The sequence below is a fragment of the Polyodon spathula genome, chromosome 6 (genome assembly GCF_017654505.1).
Source record: "Polyodon spathula isolate WHYD16114869_AA chromosome 6, ASM1765450v1, whole genome shotgun sequence".
Classification (NCBI taxonomy): domain Eukaryota; kingdom Metazoa; phylum Chordata; class Actinopteri; order Acipenseriformes; family Polyodontidae; genus Polyodon; species Polyodon spathula.
The window spans coordinates 50938251-50955487 of NC_054539.1; the positions used below are offsets into that span (position 1 = coordinate 50938251).

General features: G+C 40.0%; 1 protein-coding gene across 2 annotated transcripts in view; it reads right to left on the minus strand.

Moving 5' to 3' along the window:
* The window catches only part of LOC121317298 (tau-tubulin kinase 1-like), a 78379-nt gene that overhangs the window by 16210 nt on the left and 44932 nt on the right, over positions 1–17237 (minus strand). For both annotated transcript variants that reach the window (XM_041253094.1, XM_041253093.1), the window contains 2 exons: positions 12917–13092; positions 6169–6724 (listed from right to left, as the gene is read on the minus strand). In XM_041253094.1, the coding sequence (XP_041109028.1) occupies positions 6169–6724; positions 12917–13092 (732 nt within the window). The remainder of the gene's footprint in view (positions 1–6168; positions 6725–12916; positions 13093–17237) is intronic.

The following is a 17237-nucleotide window of genomic DNA, read 5'->3' on the forward strand; positions in this document are numbered from 1 at the left end:
CTTTTGGTCCGAGACGTCTTGGCATATGTTTTAATCATTTAAACCTTTTGTATATACCCAATATAAATGTATATTTTTCATAAATATATTAGTTAAATATGTACATTTACGCCAGATGCCCACAGAGAAATAGGAACACAGTATATTTTAGATGAGGCACGTTTTACGTTACATGAAATTATGTAATTATTCTAAAAAATTAATGTTTTGGTGCTTTGGCTCAAAGTACTTGCTGTGAAAGGAAATCTACGCCTCATGCCGACAGTCCAGTGCCGCACACTGCTTTAATGTAGAGCTGCTGTTACCCACAAATGTATCACATTGTGTAACTGACGATAATATGATTATCAACAATAATTTTTCAACGCAATAAAATAGCAGATGCAAAAACATGATTGATAATATCACGATAATCGATGATTGTTCCAACACTAGTAACGTATTCCAGGGTCTAAGGGCATGCTAAAAGACTATATACCTGTCATAGTCCTTGCTTCACAAATCAAACCCAAATTCAATTTAACTGCATCAGTAGATCTGAAAGAGCAGGCCTTTCATCAAGGCAGAATGCAACATTTTCAATTCTCAACTACACTGCAAGCCAACAGGATTCCACGTTTTTAACAACACCTGTTTTTCAACTGCACCAATTTACCTTTACAGAGGTAAGAGAGAGTCAAAAAACAGATCTGATTGCAATACTCCGATCTTGGTGATGACAGCTGTGTTCCTCCGAAAAGTGAAGCTGTTTGCCAAAAAATTATTTTCTGACCCTGTTGGCACAAAAGTCAACCTCATGCCAGCAACCCAGTAGCCACACGGTTCATACATTTAAAAAGGTACAGAGCCAGCTTTTGCCCAAACACTTCATTTTCTGAACAAATAAAAAAATAAACAAAATTAAACAATAACTAAACAACATTCTACACTTTGGCCTTGTCTTAAGTTTAGTGGCCTTGGTACTCTACAAATGTATTGAACTGAATTGAACGTGTACTCTAAACAATTCCCATCTGATCAGCTGCGGGCCAGGCAGTGACTGGTTACACCAGGAGGGGCGCCGAGCTGATTGCAGGGGAATCGTTTCGAGTTGGGCAGGACAAAGGGGACGCAGCTGCGCGAGTATAGCCCCTTGTGATGAAAGCATAACAGACAGCCGGAGCCTGTATTGTTTGTTTTTTTCTTACATGTGTTCTTTTTGTATTTTACAGAAGAGGAGTGAGCACCCAGGAGCTGTTGCTTCAGAGCCAGCAGTCAACCCTAAGCACTTCCTTTCACGGCACAGAGGATGAAGGACGGACAAAGTCCTTTTGTTACTATTATTTCAGGTTTGCAAGCCTGCCGTGTACCCCTCAATACAATTGCAGGTAGAGGGGTGGATTCGTTTGTTTATTTAGTAAAAACGTGGATCGTTTTGGGAGAAATTACTGTCTGAACATTCACTTGGTTCCTCACACCACTTGCACCTGACTAAACACTGTCTAAGCAGGCAACATCTGGCTGAACAGCCAAGAGAATGGTAAGCATAATTGTGAAAATGGTCGCAGATAGTCTGGTCAAATGGGAGCATGCAAGCACAAAAAATATGAGGACCCACCCAGAACAGAACTCTGTGGAAAAAACACACCTGGCCTGGAAATGCTTTTGACAATAACTAAAAAGAGCTGAACCAGTGACTCCAACATATTTCCAGACAGGTCAATTAAATCACTTGATCAACAAGACTGCACTCAAATGTACAAGAGCACAAGAACAAATAAGGACCTAATCAGCCCTTTTTCATAGCCAGCCAACTCCAGTCAACTCCATTGTGCTTGAATTGGCCTAAATTCTCCCAGAACTCGAGTTGGTGAAAAAGGTGACGTTTCCATGCTTTTCCAAGTTACCCGAGTTATCATGTAAATTGGGTAGGAAATATCACTGATTTTACCCAGTAATACTTGCGAGTTAAAGGTCAAGATGTGAATTTGATGCAGACAATATTATAGTCAAATTGTCAACAATTTAAAAGATAAATCCATCTAGATATTTGTTTTACACAGTAGATATACATACGCCGTCCTTTATCACTACACAAAGTGACTCATTTTTTAATATAAGCCATGTGCTGTAAGATGGATCTTCACCTGCACTGGAAACACACGCTACAACACCTAGGAAATACCTCATGACCAGTGAACTGAGTTTACAGTGTTTTGGAGCAATATTACTGCCAAAATGTTTGTAAAGAGCTCCAAAATTTGTAGCTAACAAAAAATATAAGCAAAACATTTTTTTGGTTGAATGTTGGCTAAAATCTACATTTTCTAAACAATTATTTTTTTAAATAACATCCATGGTTTCAAGTGATGATAAATGACAAACCTGAGATAATAAATCATAAATATACTTTTAAATTCTGTCTTTCATCTTAAAATCAGTATAAATATCCTTGCAACAAATTACATTTTTGAACCTGCATTTGTATCCATTTTATACTGACAATAAGGCAATACTACAGTAAAACTAGCTACGCATGTAAAATATTTCAAATAGATCTTCCAATTACAGATAATACAGAGCTACACTATTTAAGGCTACGTACACCCATCTTCTATATGCATTAATAAATGTAGCGTAATAAATAATGAAATACATACAATATACAGCAAATTATCAAATTATTACAATTACGTAGGATGTAGCTTGTTGTCTAAGATCTAAACAATTACGTATTCATAAGTATAACATGTCACTCCCCAAAAAACTTCAATTATTAATCATATTGGATAAAAATGTCTATAGATTGGGGAAACTAGATAACCCACATTTCATCATAGCTTCATATTATTAACAGAATACAATTTTATGCAAACTGAAATGTGTGTGGTTTATCACACTTTATTTGCCTCCAACAAATAATATATTAATATATATATATATATATATTATATAGAATATAATTTTATTAAAGGTATAGTCCCATAGGCACCCTAAAATTTTTTTAAGTGCGTGGCTTGCAGGGACATACTTTTTATTGTTGATGATATCTAAAAATCCAAATGCAGTATAATAAAGTTTAATTTATATTAAGATACAAGATACCCTATTTACACAGACGGACACACATATATATATTCCATTCGAAACATGCTCACAAGATAACAAACGCTATTTGCATTTTGCATTAAGCACTCAGGCTTATTTTGAGATATGCACACACGTCAGTGATTCATTGCATTTTGTGCATGTGATTACTTACACTATTGTTAATGTATTTTTAAAATGTGAAAATTCGGTATTATAAATGAGATGTACTTTTAAAACATCTAAAAATAATGCAACCTTCAGCATGACACTGTACTTAATACTTTTTTAGGTGTTGTGTCTGCATATATGAAGAGAAGATTAAATTACTTCCGGATTGGCTAGTCTTTGCACAGTGAAGTACAGAAATATTTTGGGTGTGGAGTGGCTGATAATGGCATGGAAGGAATACTAAAACAATATAACAAGACCTTGTTTTTCTCCATGGATCTTGTGAAGCAAAGCACCACTAAGTTAAAGTAAGTTATTGCTTTTCTTGTGTAAATATCTGTTAACGTCTACATGTTTGATATTGCAATTGTGTTATTATATTATTCTGTGTTTTGGAAGACTCGAAATATGTGTACGATATCAGTAGACAATTGTCATATTGTTGCTCTCTCTCTCTATATATATATAGATATATTTAATAGAAATGTTAAATGTAAACCTGAAATTGTAGCATATCAAGTTTTTTTTTTTTTTTTTTTTTTTTTATCCAGCACAACCCTCCACCATGTATTGGGTCAGTTTTGAGACTGTGAGTTTAGGGCGACGTTTTACTCAAACCACTTTCTTACAACAGTAAATACAATGGGATCCCTGATTAGATTAGGACACTTACACACCACCCTTCAAGAAGCACTGGGATCACTTAGTAAAAAACTGCAGTGTGGAGCGAATAATCTGGGCCTCGTCTCCAAGGTTCAGTAGCTTGGCTAACTTTGTTGATGAGGTTCTTTGGGTGAAAAGAGGTGATTAGCTTGACAGTAAAAACCAAGAAAACCAATGTTTATATGTCAGTCCCCCTGATGGGCAAGTGGATTACTACCACGAGGAAACATTTGCATTGGACAATACTTGTAGGAGGGTTGTGTATTTTATTTTACAATAAAAAAAAATGCTACTGGGCACAGCAGGGCTTACAAAAATAAATAAATGCACTTGCAATATATTTTTTGTCCTTTAAAGTGATGACATTTTATTTGAACCCTGAGCCCATAATTCAAAGACTGTTATTTTTGTTAGCAGGCAAGACAACGTGCTCTTTTTTTAAGTCAAAATACCATGGTATCCCCTGTCAAAAGTTAAGCAGTAACTGCCCATCTCTACTCAACCCTGGAATTTGTTAACTAAAACACTGCCTTAACTCAAATTTATTTTTTCTCTCCCATTTTATAGCAAATGCAAAACAGCAAGATTTCAAAATGTTTTGAAATACAGGCTACTGTATGTCTGTGCTTGTGGAACTGAATGACACTTATCCTGTTTACATCACATTAAAGCCAGGTCACTGACGAGTATGCCAAATCCATGAACTCTTCAAGCTATTTCTTCTACGACACACAAAGACACAGAAAACAGTGACTTCTCTAACAGTTTCAAAATCCCCGCAAGAAAACGAACATGACCTGGGACAATAAGTGTTGCTGGAATAAAGTCTTTGATTTCACCAGTCTGAAAGCAAGAATATTTCTCATTATAAAACATGTGTTCTCAAAAGCTATAGGGAGCATATATGTCAATGTGTGTTATTTTTTATTTTTAACTTGGAAGTTAGAATGTGTAAATGCACTGACTTACCTGTCCTTAAATATTAAAAAAACATGTTTCAATAAAAAGGAACTAAACAATTGTGGTCTGCAGTCGTCTGTCTCCAAAACTATGCCTACCTCAACAACAAATTTAATATTTAATTAAACACGAAAAAGTGCAGCTAGATGCTTCTCAAATAACACTGTGTAACAAAATTATTATTTTTTTTTTGTTCCTGGGTAGTAAGTGTTATTTCCTAATTGCTTATGCCTCAAAAGTATAGAACATGGCTATTATTTATCATCAAAAAGCTCGAAATTTCAATTATATGATATACTGTAAATACAGTATAATTGTAAATCTCGAAAAACCGCTCACTTCTAAATCTTTTGTAGTCATCTTTGTATTACTTTAGTATAAATACATGTTAATTTGGATTCATATGTTGTTTTTTTCTGACTTTATGTGAACGAAAAGACACACATTTGCCCATTTTCCCATTGGAAATAGTGATATTTCAAAATATCACTGTCCTGGTCACAAAAGCAAAGTTTGTGGGGAATAATAGCCATGTTCTATACTTTTGAGGCATAAGCAATTAGGAAATAACACTTACTACCCAGGAACAAAAACTGTGTTACACAGGTTGAAAAGTTTGTAAATAAAGTGTATCTCCCAGACAAGTGTAAAAGCAACATCATTTTCCAATGTATTATGTCAAGCTTTATTGTTAACCACTGCTTAGCCTAAATGACATATGTAGTATTACAGCTATTACATTTTAGTGCTGTGTGTGCTGTGTGCCATACTATGCAGTGTTACCTTATCAAAACATTATATATATATATATATATATATATATATAAACATTTTTTGCATCAAGACACTTTCCATTTTTAATTTACCACATTCTCATGAAGGACTATGAATAGTTTCACATCACATCATTAAGCGTTAAGTCACTGTTTTATGTCACTCATGTAGTCATGAGTTTAACAGTTGACAAAATTGGTGGTACTATAAAACGAACTTACTATATGACATATAAAAGGAAAAACAAAACAAATGCATGCTGTGAATTCTCACATGAACAAAAAAAATAATGTATCCACTTACAAAGTAAAAGAACACTAAAAATGCAAATAAAGAAAATATACTTTTTTTCATGGAAAAAATAAAGGTAACATTTCAGTGATTTTTAAAACTTTAATGTAGCCAAGCAGTACCAATTAAGAAATGATCCAATCCTAGTATTAACTACTAAGGCAAATTCTAAATACAAGCCCAGAGAATGTGATATGTATACCATTCAGTAATGGATCCCTCATTTACAATCAGACCTCTTACCTGTCTGTGGGGACCTGTAGGATCCGATTCCCTCCGTTTCGGACGAGTAGAAGGCAGCGAGTGGCACGGCGACTGAGCCGGGCTTGCCATAAGCATTTCTTGCTTGCTTTCTGATATTGAGTGACCACGCCCACCACTTTTACGAGAAGTGTCCTCCTCAGCCACAGTGAGCATGCCCCTTGTCCTCCCTTCCTTTGGCCTCACCACAACCTCTGCCCTTCCCAGTCTCCTCCTCTCCTCGTTATCCTCAATGGGGCGAAGCTCCTCCGGTTCGTCGTCTGTAGTTCCAGAAGTGCTGGGCTCGGCTCCAGGGTGAAAATCCTTAAGCTCAGTCACTTTGTCAATGATTACCCATTCTTTGCTATCAAAGTCCTCCTCCTCTGCCAGTGGGACAGATTTGAAAGCATTGCTGAGGGCCTCATGCTCAACTGACACAGAAACTTCTATCCTCCCACTGACTTGTCTGTCACAGTGCCCAGTATCGACAGACAGCATCTGAGCAGGTTGGGAAGAATATACCTGTCTGGAAGGGGAACCGAGTATGTCCATCCTTGACCTAGAAAAGCACAAAATGTTTGGTTATTATCGTGACCCTGGTTCCCCGAAATAGAAATGTAACCATTACCTAATGGGTATTTAACCTAAAATCCCTGAAACCTGAATAAGATCAAAGGACATAAAAGGACTGCCGACACAAACATTGTCATGAAGGTAAATAGTTACATTTCTATTTCAGGGAACTAGGGTTAGGACAATAACCTAACGTTCCCTATCAAGTACAAAATGTAACCGTTACCTCATGGGTATGCATACCAAAGTTGTCGCAAGGCAATATTGCAGATCAACTGGAATGGGCTAAGCCAAAGGTCACCTTGGCATTACCATTAGGAACCCCAGTCCAAGTAGTTAAGTCTAAAAAATTGAGAAGAAACTAATCTTTATATGTATTTGTAAGGGTTGACCTGGAAGCCACCCCTTAATACTCTAGCTCCAAAAATCAGAGTTTTGTGGAGCAACGACCTAAGTCTGCAGAACCTAGTAAAGGTATGGGTAGTAGCCCACACTGCTGCACTGCAAATGCCATTGACAAATGCACCCTGGAATAAAGCCCATGAATTCCCATGGCCCTGAAGGAATGGGCTGTGAGCTTTTCTGGAGGGGCCAGCTCATAGGCAGTTCTGCATGTGTCTGCTATCCATTTGGACAGCCTCTGCCTAGACATGACTTGATCATGGGACTTCATCCTAGAGCAGACAACACATTGTCCGGAGTGCCTCCAACTTTTTTTCTTGTCAACATAGCACGCCAGGGCCTGTTTTTGGCAAAGCATATGGAGCTCCCTGTCAGACTGAAAGGAGGTGGAAAGAAGCTTTCAAATCCACAGACATGGAATGCCGAAGTAATGTTCGGCATGAGGCAGGATCGGTACGGAGAGTAACCCTTGTCCTGGCCTCTGTAAAAATTAAACAGGTTCTCACGAAGCAGAACCCTGCATCTTGCTCACCCGCTTTGCAAAGGTAATAGCAAGCAAAAAGTCGCATTTAAGCTTGAATGCATGGGCTCAGATGTAAGCTTGCATGAGTTTGATCCTAGTAGTCTTTCATCAAATCCTAAAACTTAAATAAAAAATGTGGGGGTTATCTTCGATCCCGATTTATCATTTGAGTCTCAAATTAGGGAAGTTTCTAAGTATCCTTCAGTCACTTGAGAAACATAGCCAAACTGAGACCTATTATCTCCTTATCTGACTCCGAGAGACTAACAAATGCCTCTGTTTCTTCAAGAATTTATGACTGTAATGCATTCCTCTCTGGCATCCCAAAACGTGCGGTGTCCCGCCTACAGCCTGTTCAGAATACCGCTGCTAGAATTTTGACTAAAAACAAAAACAATATGCATATCACCCCCATTTTAGACTCCTTGCACTGGCTCCCTGTTCAATACAGAATTGATTTTAAAATCATATTATTGACCTATAAAGCCCTGAATGGAGCAGCACCTAGTTATTTGCAGGAGCTACTGACTGCATATCTCCCAAATCGCACTCCTAGATCACAGGAAGCGGGGCTGCTCGTTGTTCCTAGGGTCAGTAAAATCAATACGGGTGGTAGGGCTTTTTCTTTTAGAGCCCTTAATCAATGGAATGCACTACCTCCATGTGTTGGGGAAGCTGGGTCTGTAGGTATTTTTTAAGTCTAAACTTAAAACACATTTTTATAATAATTTTAGTGGTTTTAATGCAACATAATTGCTAGCGTTTAATGATTATTTTGTATTATTATTATTCGTATATTTGTATTTTATTGTATTTTTATGTATTTATGTACAGTGCCTTGTGATACTTCGGTACGAAAGGTGCTATATAAATGAAATAAATAAATAAATAAATAAATAAATGGAGGCTTCAAGAGTGCATTGAGTACCACGTTTAACCTCCAGGAAGGAACAATGTCCTTCATAGGCAGCTGAAGTCGCCCGACCACTTTCAAAACATTGTGCCCCGCCAGGAAGCTGAGCTCCTGGGGAGACTGAATCAATTTTGATATGGCAAGCTGAAATAGTTGCCAAATAAACATTTAATGTAATGCATTAATTAAATGCATCAAACAGGTCCTGCAAAAAATTGCACTACAACTGCCATGGGACAAGTTGTGGGGTCAAAGCCCTTAGGCTGAAAAACGCCCCACTTGTACCCATATTGGGAACACGTGGACGCTGCTCTGGCATTCTGTAGGGTGTTGATAATCCTGTTGGATAACCCCAGATGGCTGAAATGTTGTCATTCAGGGTCCAGACCCAGAGACGCAGGCTCAGTGGGTGGGGTGCCACAATGTCCTCCTGACTGAGCAGATCGCGACGTTCAGGCACGCTCCACGGCTGGCGATGAAAACCACAGTTTCCTGGGCCAGTGAGAGCTACTAATAGCACTCTGGCCCAGTCCTGTCCGATTTTCTCCAAACACAGCCGGAGCATGGCGGGAGGTGGGAGGGTATACAGCAGCTGCCTTGACCACTGGTGTGCCAAGGCATCTTTTGCTAGTGGGTCCCCAGCTCCTGTTATGGAGAACCAGCGGGGACAATGAGTCGATTCCTGGGAGGCAAAGGGGTCTACCTCTGCTCTCCCGAACCATTGCCAAATGAGGCTCACCACCTCTGGGTGAAGCCTCCATTCTAAGGCACTGGGAACTCCCCTTAAGAGGAGGACCAGCGCCCAATTTATCACCCCAGACAAGTGTACTGCTTGCAGGGAGTGGTGGCGATCATGTGCCCAGAGCAACAGCTTGCGGGCTACTCGATGGAGACCGGGGGACCTGAGGCCGTCCTGGTGGTTTATATCAGCCACCCCGGTAGTTTTGTCCATCCGGATAAGCACGTGTCTCCCTTGAACCTCCTGTAAAAAAATTCTGCAAGACTAGAAACACTGCCTGCAGTTCCAAAATATTGATAAGAGATTATATATCCTTGGTGCTGCCTTGCCATGCCACACAGTGCCCAGGCCGAGGCTGGACATGTCCGTGGTGATGGCCTCCCTTCTGGTTACACTGCCCAGCACTACACCTAAGCGCAGATGGGCAGGCTGTGTTACCAAGAAAACGCCTTGAAACAGTGACGAGACACTGTCACCAAGTGGCCACGGTTCAATGCTGGCTGAAAAAATGTGCTGTTGAACCAGGTTTGGAGAGGGTGCGTGCACAAGAGACCCAAGTAAAGGTCTGGGAAGCTGGTGCCATCAAGCCCAGAAACCTATGGAATGTTGTGACCTTTCTCTTAAGCAGAAAAAGCTTCAGACAATGGCCACTCTCTGCACCCTGTCATCCGACAGTGGACAGCATAGAGCTGGAGTCCAGGCGCACTCCCAAACAGAAGGCTGTCTGCGAGGGTGTGAGCTGGCTCTTTGCATGATTCACCAACAGGCCCAACCGATATAGGTGGTCATGGCGATTTCCATGTGGGCCTCTCCCTGCACTGAGGACAAAACACAATTGACCCATTCATCTTGGTAATTGAGTACTCTAATGTTTCTGAGTCTCAATGGGGCCAGAATAGCCTCCATGCACTTTGAAAAGCCATGGGGAGCTGGAGAGAGGCCAAACGACAAGACCCTGAACTTGTACACTGTTCCCTGAAAAACGAACCACAGGTACTTAAGTGTGCTGGTTTTTAGGGGGATACAGAAATAGGCATCTTTGAATTCAACCGTGGTGAACCAATCACCTGGCCTGAATGACTGCAACAGCTGTTTTATCATCAACATTTTGAACCTCCTTCGACTCGACATCGAGGATTGGTCTGAGGCCACCATCCCGCTTGGGCATGGAATAGAACCCGTCCTCCAGCTGTAGGGTGTGTACCATATGAATAGCCCATTTTTGCAGCAGAACTGCTACCTCCTGAGACACCACAGGGCGGTCCTGTGGGTCCGTGACTCATGCTGCAATCACGCCCAGAAAGGGAGAGGGTCCGTGCTCGAACTGCAGTGTCTAGCCGTTCTGATCGGTAGTAAGCAGCCAGATGTCTGTGGTGCTCTGACACCAATACTCCGATGGCTCCCTGGACCTGTGGCAGCAAACCCCTAGGGCCGCTGCTCACCTTGTGGCTTGGCCTGAGGCTCTTGCCTCTGCAGCGGGCAGTGGTCTGGCAGCAGGCGCAGCTGACTGTGCTGGTCCCTAAACCTGCTGGCAGAGGGATAAAAACCCAGGCATTATGCAATAGCAAGCAATGTAAAGTAAGAATGTACAGTTGCTGCCTCAGCTGCTAAAGACTGCAACAGGACTGTTAACAAGGCCTGCTTGGTACCAGACTGGGATGTAAACACTGGTCGGGAGCGGGCCGGGACCAGACGTAACAGAGCAAACTTTGTCCCCATCAGGCATAGTGCCTGTGAGAAACTGCTGCCCAGAGCTTGACTATTCCCAGGTGCGTGGTTCTCCCTTTTCACAGAGCCATGGGGTGAGGACGCAGCCACCACACTATGAGAGGGTGATGGGGAAGAGCACTGTACAGGTGAGGAACGCAGAGCGCTCTGTAGAGCTGCTGAGAAAAGTTCCTCCAACATGCAGGTGGAGAATACACACAAAACACTTGCAGAAAATGCGGTTTACCAGTGCCTCCTGTGCGTGCTGCTGCCTCAGGCAGGAAGAGCATCTGCTTGTCCACAGGCAGGCTGGCCTTGCATGTGTCACAGGGATATAACCCAGTCATTATGCAAATAGCAAGCAATGTACCGTAAGAATGTGCCTCAGCTTGCTAAAAACAGCAACTGTCAACAAGGCCTGCTTGGCACCAGATTGAGGATTGTAAAACCCTGGTTGGTAGCAGGTCGGAACCGGGACTGTACCAGAACAGGGTCGGTTTGGTACTGATTCGGTGCCTGTAGCACCAGGTGGGTACAATAGTGTACATTAATGTTGCTGCCCTCAAGGGGGCGTCTGCTCAAGCAGCAACGCCGCTGTGCAGTAATGCAACAGGGCAGACACTCTGTAGATCAGGGCACCTGCATGACTGCAGTGGCCTCTTGATCAATGGCATAAGCTCTGCTGTTACAGGGAGAGTTTAACCACAGGGGATGCGCCATCTGACTCCACTTCCTCAGGCTGGAACGCCAGAGCTAAGCCTAGCAACTGTGTAGTGAATTGAACTGTGTGGTGCACAAGGCCAATGTGGAATGAACAAAAACCATGGCTGAGTGCAAAATACGTGTAAGTAGCAATTACTATAAACACGTAACCATAAATTGCATTAATAGTGTAATACACAAGCGAATAAGCAGATATGACTAATGACGCTTATTTGTTCATAGATCTCTCCCGCTTTCAGGTTGGATGAAAGGAAACATGATGACGAAGTTTGTGTCGGCAGTCCTTTTATGCCCTTGTGGGGTGGGCATAATTGGGTCACAGGCACTACATGCAGCTTTGATATATTTTATTCAGGTTTCACAATCTTTAGGTTAAATACCCATTAGGTAATGGCTACATTTCGTACTTGATAGGGAACTGATGTAAAGATTGAAAAGAATAACATACAATTAACTAGTTGCGCTTAATAATGTGGCAAGCCAAACTCGTGAAAGTTAAACTCTGCTATTATATTGTCTGTTCAAGTACAGTATTATTTATTTATTTTCCCTTTTTCTGGTTTGATTATCATGAATTAATATAGCAAACACATCCTGGAAATGTTCAATAGCTGTTATTCAATTACTTTTTTAACAGCAATAAACTATAAAGTACACATGGCCCATACTATTCTACTACTGTTCATTTACACTTGGCCATCAACACTCGATCTTGGCTAGAGGCCCACATGGACTGCTGCATGGCCTTTGTAATCCCATAATTGGGGAGGACCATCTGCTGGGACCTAATTTTGCTTCATTAACCCCTGATGGTCAGGGTCTAACTACCCAGGTTGAGTCTTGTCTCTAGGATTCAGTAGCTTGGCAACATCCTTGCTTTTAAGGTTTGGATGGTGAAAATCGGGCATTGACTTAAAAGCAGGAACAGATTGCCTGTTGACATTCAGTCACATAGGGCATGTCAAAATTCGGCAGCAAAACGATGGTCAATTGGACACTCAATGATAAAAAAAACTTAACCTGCAGTTTGATACTTTTCTGTTTGCTTTAGGTGTAACCGGGACAATACAAAATGTCACAACTGGGCACTGATTTACTATAAAATAGTCTGGATAACATGAAGATTTAATGACATGAGAATGAAATTAGTGGAGCAGGATTGTACAGTGACCTTTTGTCATGAACATCTGTCCTTCCTTCAGCAGCTGATAAACGCTCAGATTCAGGACTGTTGACCCTTCGATACCGGAGAGATCGCACTTGAACGCTTGGGGATTCTGGAGGAATCCTGACAGGGGAAACAGGACAGGCACCTCGGCTGGGATCTTCTTCCAATGCAGACTGCGCCTGAGAAACAAAAAGGAGGAGAATGAAAGACACTCCACATTAAATACCACGGCAAACAAATTAATCTATAGCTCATGCTAAAAATGCTTTTAACAACTGTTAGTTAACTTGACTAAACATTTACATTGCATTGGTAGTTTAAACACCAGCAGTTAGTTCAAACTGCTGAAAATATACACCTGTATACAAAAAATAAATCAATTCAGTTGAAAATACTGTAAATTTATATAATGGGAATTTTTAACAATTTCCTATGTGACTGCAACAGGGGAGATCTGGGCTGACCGTATGCATGGTGCTGCAGGAAGAGGGCAGCGACCCTGTGGGATGTGCCTGTCAGTCACGGCAGTGACAAAGAGAGGTGGGGAAGAGGGTGTGTGGGCTTTCCCTCTCTCCAAGTGGCTAGGAGGCAGGCCTTGGGGGGATTGCTGGGCCTATAAAATAATGCTCTGTTGTCCCCTCAGATCTACCCCTCAAGACTGACAACGAGCTAGTGGATGCGCTGCTCGACAAGACCATGGACGAACGGAGAAAAGAAAACAAAAGAAAAAGAAAACCTAAAGAGAAGAAACTATAAAAATACAGAGAGCGGGGAACCCATGGTAAACCCCGAAAGCGTATGAGAATAGGTGGAGGGAACAGCAAAGTGTAGGACAGAGACCTAGGTAAGTACGGCTAGTGACGATTGGGGAAACGCTGCAGAGTGCAGCACCTTTATTTTGTAGTTTTATTACTGTGTTTTATTTTCCCTTTTTCTTTTGCCTTTTTGTTTTCATTATTCTTTTGAGCACCTATGAGTGTGCTCGCAACTGAACTGTGTACTGAAAAGTGGTATTCCGATGGTCCTGTCTGCCATCGCTAGTAGTCAGGCTATGGACAACAGTGCCCTCTGAGGGTTAAAATAAATCACTGACAAAGAAATAAAAATAACTGGGCACCTGTGCGTTGTTTTGCAAACACACTTTTCTGTCTCCTCACACCCTTCCACAGTGGCATATTGCAATTGTTGTTTTAAGACAACATTCTATCACTTGTTGGGAAATGGCAGGCTGTGCAAGCTTTGCAACTGAAGTAGTTTTGAATCAATTGCTGTTCAATCATGCAGGTAAAGACATGGCTAAAGGAAAGCAAGCAACACAATTTGCCAGAAATATTGCTGGTATAGAGATTATCTGAAATAGTTAGAAATAAAAAATACAAAAATGAATACCAAAATTACTATGCAGCTCTAATGAATAGGATCTACTAATTCTTTACTCAAAACTGGTAATTGACTTTGGGCTAGATATTATGAAAGATGCGGTTTGTTTTTTTCTTCTTCTTTGGAGTAACTGTTTTTCTGAGTTCTTGAATGTTTTTCTTCTAAACAGGCAAATAAAAAAGAAAATTCAAAAATGAATCTTTGGTATTGCATGCTAATGAAGTTACATATGCTGTTGTGCCTTTTAATCTTCCAAAATTAACAAATCAGGATATTTAATTCCACATTTGGACCCACCACAGAAGTTGACTACAAAGATTTAAAATGCAGAGAAGCAACAGATAATGGCATTATTTACTTATTTACTGAAAAGTTGCAAACAAGGGTAAATTAAGTAATGTACCTCATACATATAAAAACCAGTTCAGGCACATACAGAGAGTGCTCATAATCCCACAATAAGCACATTTATGGTGAAAGGCAATCTGAAACCTTTATAGGAGGCTAGGAGTGTATAATTAATTAAGACTGGTGGAAAAATCAATGCAGCTATCATGTTTGCCATGTAGAGTGTGACAGATAGACTGACAATAGTTAAATAGTCACTGTGACACAAAGATAAAAGATTAAATATTTAAACATTTACCACGTGTCATCAGTGTAACCATAATTATTTCAATCCAGTAAGAAATTATAATTTACATTTACCCAATTTTGACTGTTATAAAGCGTTGGGTGATATTAGGGGCCTCATTTTACGAAAGTGCAGTAATTTTGGAGTTAGCATGCACATAAAGTAGTGAGCCTAACGTGCGCTATAAATCTAAATTTACTGCCCTGTTTACTAACAGCGAACACACTAATTTATGTGCACAGTATTTGGCTAATTTACATACCATACCATGCACACTACATGTACTGATAATATAATGTGCACGATAATGTCCACGACTACACGTGACCACCTTCAAATAAAAAGCCGCAGCAGTCCAGGTGTATCTTTTGATCAGTAGCGAAAGGTGGAGGTGGCTTACACTGACCGAAAAGTGAAACTGCACTGCTAACCTTTTAATTTTAATATGTATTCCCTGTCTGATTTAAAAAAGAAAGAAAGAAAAAAAGCCCTTTTCCTTCTCTTTTAATGCATACGTCCTGCCCATTAGTTTCTAAAATTGCATCAATGTACTGTATCATTTTGGAATTATTTTTAAAACAACCCACCTCTTTAATATAACACATGTATTGTACATGTGCAGTCTGCATTGTATGAGTGACATTCCCATTAAGCCAATCACAGCTCACAGAGGTTGTAAAATAGCCAATCAAATAGCACACAGGATCCCTTTCCTCATGCACACGTGTAACAGCACAGCACACATAATTTGATTAGGCTAGCGTAGCGAAGGCTTGTTTAAACTATTTATTTTACTTTGTGTCAAATTTAAAACCAGTTGCCAAATAAGTAGTTAGAAATGAAAGGTGGAGGCGGAATACAGAAGACTCCAAAATTGTTAGGCAGATGATTACTTTTTCACTGAATAATTTTGACGGCAAGGCAATATGTCCTATTTGCAGTGCAGCGGTTGCAGTTATGAAAGATTATAACATACGTCGTCACTATGACACACTGCACAAAGCAAAGTATTCTGAGTTTACTGGAAATGAAAGAAGCTATGGAAAGTGCAGAATTACCTTGGAAGACACTAATTGGGATTACAACAGATGGTGCACCATATATGATTGGGCAAAAGAGTAGACTGTGATATTGGGGTCTATTCATAAAGGGTTAACGCCTGTTTAACTGAGAAAACAGGAGTACATGATCGGATATCGTCCACAGCCACCTATTTAACGGCATTTGCTATTCAAAAGAGATCATTCGGATGTGTTGTTAAGCCCCAACGATTTTCACCTATGAAGGCATGTTTTTAACGAATTGAGAGAAAGGTTAACGATTACCTCATTAGCAGAAAGTTTTCATCGGTCCTGAGCATCAACCTGCAAAATGCTGTTGATAACTAGGAGTTATTGAACACTTTCTACAGTCAAGTCTAAACTGTAGACAGCCTCGACAAACTCTTTTTTAATGACATATTTTATTACCAGACTTGCTCTGTTATAGTTTGAAATACCTGTGATTAACACTGCCTATTTTGAAAAAAATAAATACAAATTAATCTTTAGCCTTATAGGAAGGAAAATGCAGAGTTTGTATCTCTATACACAAGGATAAAAAAAATTATAAAATCAAAAGGCAAAGTCGTTGCTCCATCCTCTCAACCAACAGAGAACCCGAAAGGGAGAATTTCAAACACTATTTAGAGAGATGCGGCTATCTGACAGTGTGAGATATTGTAGCTATTACTGACAGATGAAAAGTTTGACGATCTGTTAAGGCGGGATGCCTTTCCAAAAAAGATACACATCGGAAGAGTACAGATTACTTACTTCCAATTTTTCACAGACCCTTGGCTTTATGTCTGAGTCTGAAGTATGTACTGTAAATTTTGTAATCTAAAGTAAAATTTAAACTGGTCAGTAGTCAAAAGCAGTAGTTTTTATATTATTGGTTTTGGTGTACTAGTTAAAAGGTCTCGTTTATGTTGATGTCACAAAAACTACATTATTGTTGAACTTTCTGTGAATTCTTGGTTTTTTGCTGCACCTTGACCATGAAATGTACAAAAAATTACCGTGCCAAAATCGTAGCCTTAATTACAATTATTTATTTTTTTATGATGCGGTCCACCAAGTGAATAGTCTTAACTTAAATGGCCCTTGTTGCCAGATGAGTTAGACACCCCTGACCGAGACAATCAATTATCATTTCTGGACTTTTTCCGTTCAAAATACATTTTCATAATTCAGCAAAATGTATTTATTTTGCGTCAGTGAATCAGTGAATTGAACAAATACATCTGTTTAATTGATTCACTAAACTTAA